Source organism: Hakea prostrata, chromosome 6 (assembly GCF_041222555.1).
Source record: "Hakea prostrata isolate BN-2017 chromosome 6, UWA_Hpros_2, whole genome shotgun sequence".
Taxonomy (NCBI): Eukaryota; Viridiplantae; Streptophyta; class Magnoliopsida; order Proteales; family Proteaceae; genus Hakea; species Hakea prostrata.
In genome coordinates this window covers 10,200,831-10,210,813 of record NC_142605.1, presented here as the reverse complement: position 1 = coordinate 10,210,813, position 9,983 = coordinate 10,200,831, and the positions used below count along the sequence as shown (strand labels likewise).

The 9,983-nt window shown below is 41.4% G+C and overlaps 1 protein-coding gene across 1 annotated transcript; it reads left to right on the top strand.

The window, feature by feature from the left end:
- Window positions 1–252: 252 nt before the first annotated feature.
- On the top strand, window positions 253–4,826 carry LOC149012221 (alpha,alpha-trehalose-phosphate synthase [UDP-forming] 5-like). Its single transcript, XM_089158962.1, has 4 exons — window positions 253–483; window positions 1,079–3,131; window positions 3,446–3,719; window positions 4,004–4,826. The coding sequence occupies exons 2-4, from the start codon at window positions 1,141–1,143 to the stop codon at window positions 4,295–4,297; spliced, it is 2,559 nt and encodes an 852-aa protein (XP_089015088.1). The 5' UTR covers window positions 253–483; window positions 1,079–1,140; the 3' UTR covers window positions 4,298–4,826.
- The last annotated feature ends 5,157 nt before the right edge of the window (window positions 4,827–9,983 follow it).

Below are 9,983 nucleotides of genomic sequence, written 5' to 3'. Positions count from 1 at the left end.
TGTGGGACCCACATGTTTCATAATTAAGGATGGGCCAGAGAGTTGGGGGTGGGGGGACCGATGTGACAAGTTGCCTCTACAGTGAGTCCACTATGAACGAGTTGGAGACTCATACTGAGTCTTTCCGATTCAGAACTAACGGACTACAATAAACCTTTTATAATTGTGGAATCTTTTATTTTTATTACGGCGTTGGTTTGAGAGTGTTTAACCGTTTTCCTCTGGTCTGACAGAGAGAGAGAGAATCAAATGCTTTTATACGCGGAAAGGCACTGGGTCACTTGCTTTTGATTTGTTTCTGGACTAAGTTCTCTGAAATGTAGAAAAGAACTGAGCTTTTTGGTGTAGAATCTTTCTATCCACAGTGACAAGGGTCCACCACGCCTTGAAATTCAAGTAATATCTTTTCTTCTTCAACTTCAAATGCCTCTTCTCTGCATCTTCTTCACACTCCTAACAGCAGCTCTCATGAACATGCTCATAGTAAGTAATTTTTCTAGATGCCCTTCACTGTAAAGAGATTTTTTTCCCCGTTTCTCTCCACCCTGACCCCCACCTTTTCATGCTGAGTTTATTTTGTTGGTTGAGGGTGGTTTTTGCATCTCTAATCCTTAACTGTGTGAGATACGTGGTGTGTGGATGGAGTGAAAGCACCTTAGCTTTGGTCAAGTGGGTTTTCTGGATCTTTCCAGTTTGGTGGGTTTTGTTCTTTCCATTTTTCTTGTTGAATTAGTTGTTTGGTTACATCAAAAGCTGAAAGTATCTTGTCTTGTTTTGTCTGTTCTGGTTAAATTTTGATTGTTGGAAGTAACTCAACTCGGTTCGTAGGTTTCAATATCATACTTTACTGATTTCAACCAGTTTCAGTTGCTGATAAAGTTAAGGAAACAAAGGAGATTCCGCCTGTTCTTAGTTTCTTGCTTGATAGAATTCATTTTCTTGTTTTAAAGATTTACTGCTTTTACATAATTTTTTGTGTGTCATTGAAATTCAGAATGGTTTATGACTCCTCTTATACTTTCTAAAGATGATTTAAACAGTATGTTTTCAGAGTCTAATTGAATACATTTGCCAACAGGGAAAAACAGGAATCAACACACTTGCTGTTATTGTGTAGCTGTGTTTTGATCTCTCCCTAAAATGGTTTCGAGGTCTTATTCAAACCTCCTGGACCTTGCCAATGGTGATTCTCCGAACTTTGGTAGAATAGGGAAGAGGCTTCCTAGAGTTATGACAGTCGCTGGTATCATCTCTGAGCTGGATGATGAGAACAACGATGGTTTAGGCTCTGATGCTCCGTCGTCTGTCCCTCAAGAACGGGTTATCATTGTAGGAAACCAGCTTCCGATTCGGGCACACCGAAGGCCTAGTGGTGATGGAAAATGGTACTTCAGTTGGGATGAGGATTCCCTTCTTTTGCAACTCAAAGAAGGAATTGGAGAAAATGTTGAAGTGATCTATGTAGGTTCACTGAAAGAAGAGATTGATCCAAGTGAACAGGATGATGTATCACAGACCTTACTAGAGACCTTTAAGTGTGTCCCTGCATTTATTCCTCCGGAACTCTTTGGTAAGTTCTACCATAGATTCTGTAAGCAACAGCTGTGGCCTCTCTTTCATTATATGCTTCCCCTCTCTCCAGATCATGGTGGGCGGTTTGATCGGTCCCTTTGGCAAGCTTATGTCTCCGTCAACAAGATATTTGCAGATAAGGTGATGGAAGTCATAAGTCCTGATGATGATTTTGTGTGGGTTCATGACTACCATTTGATGGTTTTGCCAACATTTCTTAGGAAGAGGTTTAATAGGGTGAGGCTGGGGTTCTTCCTTCACAGCCCCTTCCCATCCTCTGAGATATACCGGACTCTTCCTGTTCGAGATGAACTGCTCCGAGCACTCCTAAATGCTGATCTTATTGGGTTCCATACTTTTGATTATGCTAGACACTTCTTATCATGTTGTAGTAGAATGCTAGGGCTTGATTATCAGTCTAAACGAGGTTACATAGGCCTTGAGTATTATGGACGCACTGTCAGCATTAAAATTCTTCCTGTTGGTATTCATATGGGCCAGCTTAGCTCTGTGATTAATCTTCCTGAGACTGAAGCTCGGGTTGCTGAGCTACGAGATCAGTTTAGGGGTCAGATGGTTTTACTTGGGGTGGATGACATGGACATCTTCAAAGGGATAAGCTTGAAACTGTTGGCCATGGAGCAGTTGCTTGTACAACACCCTGATTGTAGGGGGAAGGTTGTGTTGGTTCAAATTGCAAACCCTGCAAGAAGCAGAGGGAGGGATGTACAAGAGGTTCAGTTTGAAACTTATTCCACAGCAAAAAGGATTAATGAAAGATTCGGGAGGCCAGGCTACAACCCTATCATTCTGATTGATACCCCACTTCAGTTCTATGAGAGAGTTTCATATTATGTGATCGCTGAGTGTTGCCTTGTCACTGCTGTGAGAGATGGAATGAATCTTATACCCTATGAATACATTATAAGCCGGCAAGGAAATGAAAAACTAGATAACACTTTGCAATTGGACCCATCAGCTCCAAAGAAGAGCATGCTAGTGGTATCAGAATTCATTGGGTGTTCACCATCTCTCAGTGGGGCCATCCGTGTCAACCCATGGAACATTGATGCAGTTGCTGAAGCAATGGATTCTGCTTTAGTAATTCCAGAATCTGAGAAACAATTGCGGCATGAGAAGCACTACAGGTACATAAGCACACACGATGTTGGATACTGGGTACAGAGTTTTCTACAAGATCTCCAAAGGGCATGTAAGGAACACGAAAGGAAGAGATGCTGGGGTATTGGTTTTGGTTTAGGTTTCAGGGTAATTGCACTTGATCCAAATTTCAGGAAGCTTTCTGTTGAACATATAGTTTCAGCTTACAAGAGAACCAAGAAGCGGGCAATTCTCTTAGATTATGATGGTACAATGATGCCAAAGACATCAATCAATAAAACTCCAAATCCAGAAGCTATTAACATCTTGAATAGCCTTTGCAGAGATCCAAAGAATGTCGTTTTCCTTGTTAGTGGAAGAGACAAGAAGACACTGACAGAATGGTTTTCTTCTTGCAAAAGACTTGGAATGGCAGCAGAGCATGGTTATTTCATGAGGTATGCATGCATGTATTTATTGAGCTCCTTGTTCCGTAACTGTTCTCCAACTATATCTATTAAATTCTGCTTTGATCTATTATCAATCACTTGGTAGAATATTTGAACCATAGGTACCTCTCACCTATTGATTACATATATGCCTCTTGTGTTTAGATAACTCATCACATCTCTAGTTTAACCTTTTTCTGTCAATTTGTCGAAGTATAAATAATCAAAAAAGTCAAGTATTGTAATTTTGTTCCTAATATAAGAAATTCTCTGTGTTCTTTGAACATTCGATGTAAATCTTTGTTGCAAAAAATCCTCTTCAGGCCAAATCAAGATGAGGAATGGGAAACTTGTGTGCCCGTTGCAGATTTCGACTGGAAACAGATAGCAGAGCCTGTGATGCAACTGTATACGGAAGCAACTGATGGTTCAGGGATAGAGACCAAAGAGAGTGCACTTGTTTGGCATTACCAATATGCTGATCCAGATTTTGGTTCGTGTCAAGCTAAAGAACTTCTTCTTCACCTTGAAAGTGTTCTTGCCAATGAACCAGTCTCTGTAAAGAGTGGACAACACATTGTTGAAGTTAAGCCTCAGGTTAGTACTAACAATTTTATTTCCAACTGTTGTCATTATAGTGATGAATATATTATATGAGGGGCTTATCAGTAGTAAACCTAGAGGTTAAGCTTCATTACTTGCCTCAATGTAATGATTACAGAAAGATTAAACTTCTAATGACATGTGGGTCTTTTCCTTCTCTTACGGACAATACAATATATTCCTTCCATGGACAGTCCTAAGATCAAGAAGTGAAAGAAAGAGAGGCTCTGAATACTGTGAGTATCCAGTTATTCATTTTTCTTTATAATGTTGCACAGGGTGTTAGCAAAGGTATTGTGGCTGCACATCTCTTAGAATCAATGCAACTAAAGGGAATGGCTCCAGATTTCGTGTTGTGCATCGGCGATGATCGGTCAGATGAGGATATGTTTGAGGTCATTACAAGTGTCATGGCAGACCCATCTCTCTCTTCAGTGGCTGAAGTGTTTGCTTGTACTGTTGGTCAGAAGCCCAGTAAGGCAAAATATTTTTTGGAAGACACTACTGAAATAGTCAGAATGTTGCAAGGGCTTGCAACAGCTTCGGAACAGGCAGAAAGGAATGCTTCATAGGCTTCTCTTCAAGTCATTATATATATATTAGAGAAAGATGAGTAGAAACCAAGATGAAGAGGTTTCTACTCATCCTCATAAAGGTGTAATGTAATAGGTTATTCGTTTCTATTCCAGCAATCTTTCTCAGGCCATATCTAATGATTTTCAGGGTCTGAATCTGATTGTTTGGTTTGATATATATTTATTATACACTACTGTAATGTTGTGGAATGAGTTCTTACTATCCCATCAGGGAAAGGTGGTTTTACCTCCCATTTATAGAGAGTTGTATAATCTATATCAAATATGTTGACTAGTTGCACTGCATTTCTTTTACTGTGTTTGAATGTTTGCTCTGTTCAAGCTTAACATGGTTTGATCGACAAATAAGAAATCTCAACTGAAAGTTTTAGGCTGGTGCCAAATGATGATTCCCAAGAATTTTCTTCTCTCTTTCTATGCTTTTCTTTCTTTGGGAGCACTACTCATGCATATCATAGGATCCTGCAGAGAGGAAGACCATTGGCAACTACAAGAACCATTAGTGGTGAACACCACCCTTAGAAGCTGGTGCTGAGAAAAGATCATGGTGGTCTAGGCTTGCCTGCGTGGGGTGGGCAGTGGCTGCCTGCGCATGGACATAGTGCTCACTACAACTTGAACACCATGAAGCTGGGAAGGTAGCAGGGGCACCTTCTGGCCTTCTGTTCTGCAGAGCGCCAGAGAACGAAGGATTGGTTTTCGCCTTGCTCGGGGGAGTCCGGATTGTCTACCTGTCTACCTTGAGCTCCCCTCACACGTTTCCACCACATATTAGGAGAGGACCCATTGGGGCTTACATCTGATTTTTCTTATCAAAATTCAGAGGTAGGTGCCCCTAATGTGTAGCAGAAATATGTGAAGTAAAGGGAACACATACCTCTACCCTTACGGATAAAAGAACCCAACTCTCTTCAGGGGTGGTGAATGGAGACTACAGCTGAAAATCAAAATTAAGAGTTAAATGACTTAGGACCTACCTCCCAAGTTATCACTTATTTATCAACTTTCCGCCATTTCGGTATTTATGCATATCACCTCGCCTTTTAATCCAGTCTGTTAGTGGTTTTCATTGGCCCTATTCTTTGGTTATTATTGGTTTGGTTCCATGGTTTCAAATCCAAACACCAAGACCAGATCAGGAGCAATAAACTTCCCATTTCCAAATCTAAGATTTTCCATAATCATGCTATGTCCCATTTGAATGATTCTTTTACCGCCCATTGAAAAAAATAACAGAAAAGATTTGAAACTGATGCGTCCAAAATCTGCTCAGCCCTTAGATCTCCTTGTGATGACCTGCAAAAAGAAAGCGTCAGACGTGGCCCGACCGCGGGGGTCGGGTGTCACATCCACCCAGCCGATACCCTATCTGGCATACACGGGATGTGATCCACAGCCCCGAAGATCCTTAGTTCAGGGACCACATTATCCACATCGACAATAACATAATTATGAACAATCAATATTAAACTAGCAATTGATAATAATAGAATTCAGAAAAGAGATACCAAGGATAATCAGAGTACGGAAGTAAATATCATATCAGATAAATTAAGAAGGCAGTGGGCGGAATCCACTCCTTCAAATAAGCGGAAGTGAGGTCAAAACTGAATAAGTACAAGTCTCAAGTTATGAAATTTAATTTAAGGTTATTACAATTCCTCTGAGTTTAATTGTCACAAAAAGGGGGTGGGTAGCTACACATAAGTCTCCTCCACAATAAATATGTTCTCTTCGATAGTGAAGACCTCAGAGACCCAATATGGCTGCTCCCATACTATCTCAGGGCTAACCCTAATACGCAGGAGGATCTGCTTTGGTACCGTCACCGAAGTCTTCATTGTAGCTAGCCTCCGGATAGTAGTATGAGCATCCGGGTCCGCCTCAGGGAATGTGCCATCAGAGAAATCACCTGTAGAGTAGCCTAACAAAATATTGCAACAGAAAAGGAATGAGTTCAAAAGAACTCAGCAAGGAAGTTATTCCACAACACATAAGCCACAAGATAATCATAAAATGATGCAGATGATATGAGACATATAATGCAATATGATTCTACTCTAAGTATGCTGGTCATCTATGGTAGACATGCTTTAAGTCATAGCACCATACTTCTTTAGGTAGTCTCAGTCACTCATCACTCGGGGGAATTGGGTCCTGCATCCCTCTCGGACAAATCCATGGTTGGGGGTTTCGGTCACCACTCTCTCACATCACCATTTGGTACAAGTATTGGCGCATGTCAAGGTAAAACCTAGCCCAATGCAAGTAATCTACTTAATCATATCATGCCAGTTCCAAATACGTCCATTCCTCCCCTCTTGGGATCCTTTCCGGTATCCTTCACACTAGAGTCACGGATATTACTCATCGGACTCATCAACCCTATTGGTCATCCACAAATGGTAGACGGGAAGCTCTCACGTCCCCCTCACGGATCATTTCACCGGTCTTGAGTGCCCGTGAGCCCAAGTCTAACCATTTGCAACCCTACTAATAAATGGCCCCTTTCGGGTAACCGCAATGCAATTTATGTCCTCTCATGGAGTGGTTACCGGTCTTGAGCGCCCACAAATCCACACTACTACCACGGGTCGTTCGGTCTCAATGCCCTTCCAAATCGGGTCTGATATGATAGGGATATCCTAGCCATACATCTAGACAAGTCCTATGTTTGTCATCCAATAACCCAGGAAAGCGTCGATGGACACCTTCGGAGAACATCCCATACTATTCCCTCCGATGTCCAAGGACAGAAGCACCAGTAGGGTACTCCTCAATCCCAAGTTATACTTAAGCAATCACATGCCCAAGTTCATCATATCAATTCACAAAATACAACATCATAATAAACATTCGATTCATGACATTGACATAAGTCATCATATATTGAAATTGATAAACATGATAAGACATTGAAATAAAATAATGTAAACACAAAGCTACTGTTGAAAGACATATGTAGCAAGTCTAACATGATAGGAATATGAAATAGAAACTATGCTCACTAGGTTAGGAGCACCAAGTCAAAATCCCATGTCCTATGTAATTTTATCGATAACTATCCTTACCTTGAATTGGAGAAGAGAATGGTCCAAGATCACAAGCAAGTGGCCCAAATAGTCTTAAAACCCTAAACAAGCATATATGAAAGGTTAAAGAAGAAATCAGAACAATCGGAGATCGAACGAATCAAAACTAGGCAAAAGTTGTTGACAGCAACTCTATTGGTCGATAGTATCGACCAACAAGCATCGACCAAGAAGATTTCGGACAGCAAGCTGGCTTTTTGGGTTTTGGCCCAGATTCGGTCTTCCGGGTCTCGGATGGATATGAAACCTGGGGAATAGTCTAAGCACAACATAGGGACACTAATTATCACGAATTTAACATAATCCAATGGTCCATTTAGAAATCCCCAAATTGATTCATCAAGGTCAAGAGTTGTTAAACATGGCATTAGCTATATCTTAATGCAAATTGGGGGAAAACATAGGGGATTAGATAGGGAATCACTTAGAAGCAACATTGAACTCATATGCAAGGTGTAGATTAGGTTAATCATAGGCTTCATCTCAGTTTTGCTAAATAAAGCAAGTTGGTGAGCAATAAATCATAGAAATGTGTAGTTAATGATCATGAGGTGAATAAATCATAGTCATATCGGTGAAAACATCAATATATGAGGTATAAAAGGCTCATGGCAAGGTGTTTGCAAGGTTGCAGCACCTTGGCTATGGTCCCAACAGTAAAATAGAGAAAAGAGGAGTGAGAAAGTGATTAGGAGAAAGAGTCATACCTTGAGATTGGAACAAGAAAGTGGAAATGAGTGGTTGGCAATGATTAATGGAGTAGATGCTTCACCATTACCAAGGAGAAGTTCTTGAGAGGCTCTCCCACGTTCTCAAATGTTGAAAAAGCTAGAATAGGGCTCTAGTCTCGAGGAATAAATAAATAGAAAAGAATATTCCAGAGAATCTTTAAACCTGGGTTCAGCAAACCTGTTGGTCGATACATTTGGTCGATAGTATCGACCAATAGTATCGACCAAAACATGTTTCTGCAGAATTTAACAGAATAGTTCAACAACTTTAGGTGTGGACTTGGAGGGCTATACAAGGTCAAATTGCATAGGGTTTTCTCCTACAGTTCACTTAAGAGGTCTAGTTTTAGGGAGTACCTTCGGATTATGCACAGGAGTCCATTTGATATCTCGACTGTCTCACTCTTCATCAGTGCGCAGATTCTAACTTAACACTGATGATGTGCTCAAGGAAGGAGCAGCATCATCATCAATGTCCATATACTGGAGTTCCGACACCACGTCATCAACCAGCAGGGCCCATAAGTCCCTTTTACCACCACTTCGGGTCTTCGGACCTACAAACACAACAATGACCGGGTCGGGTCAAGGTTAGGTAAAAGCTGGATTTTACATCGGGAGTCCACCTCCGAAGGCTAAGTCAGTTGATGAACTTAATCACAAACGGCTCTGCTAGAAGCACAAAGCTAAGGAATGAAGAACTGGGAAAAGTGATCTAGATCGTAAGCCTCTGATAGTTTATGTCTACCAGTGTGTATGTGGATCTGAGTCCTCCTCACCTCGTAGGCAAGTAAGGTTTATATAGAGTGTACCTTCGAATCTCCTTCGTTGGATGCACTCGAGCCTTCTTCTGGTAGTCGTTGGATCTTAACAGTTAGATCCGTTGAGTGATAGACTTCTACTAGTTTGAACTAGTAGAGGACTCCTGAGATAACCTCCAGGTTATTTGATGATTATCCCTTCAATGATGATAAGTGACAGCCGCCAATTTGTGCCTGTTGTCATTAGGGTAATTAACCTAATCCATAAGTCGGATTAGGGTGTGCTTATAGCTGATTTAGTTTTCTTCCTCAGCAAGCTATCTTCTGGATCCGGTTCGCCTGGAAGCGAGTCAATATCCTCCGAGTATGAACCCGGTTCGATCATATTTCCTTTGTATCACGAGCCCCCCAGACCAAGCGTTCGGTCGATCCCGAGGGCTTGGTTTTTAACTGGGTTCTTCGTCAGGCAATAGTCTTTGCGTATCCCATTAAATGTCATATCACATTTAATGTGGTGGTCACTTTTCCTCGAGCGTTGTGAGGGCAATGCCACTCGTCTCTTTGCAGTCGATCTATCGTGGCTCACGTAACCCAAGCGACGGTTTCCGAACGCCTATTTCGGATTCGTGAGTTCAAACTTTCAAAACATCTTCTAATCTCGACCGTTGATGCTGAATCAATCTCGATCGTTCAGATCCCCGAACACTGGTGCGGGTGTTTTAAAAGCGGTTCGTTGTCTTCGTAGGTTTCATTCTTCTTGTCTGGAATTTGAACCTTCGTCGTCTGCTTCGCGCCTTCTCGCTCTCGAGCCTTTGCTTCACTGAATCAGCAAGTTTACTGGTCCTTTTGCAAAGTTTAAACTTCCTGTCTCCAGTCTTTTTTTTTTATACCTTACTGAAACTAGTAATGGCGGATAATAGGGTTTCTCTGGTTCCCAGTGTCAGTAATAGCAGTGGTAACAAAGCTTTTTCTTCCCTTCCTTCCGAGCAGTCGGATAGTGATAACAAAACCCTGTCCTTTGGCGAGAATTTGCTGAAGTTTCCCAAAAAAGTTTAGGGAGAAAAGCTGAAACTTCCTC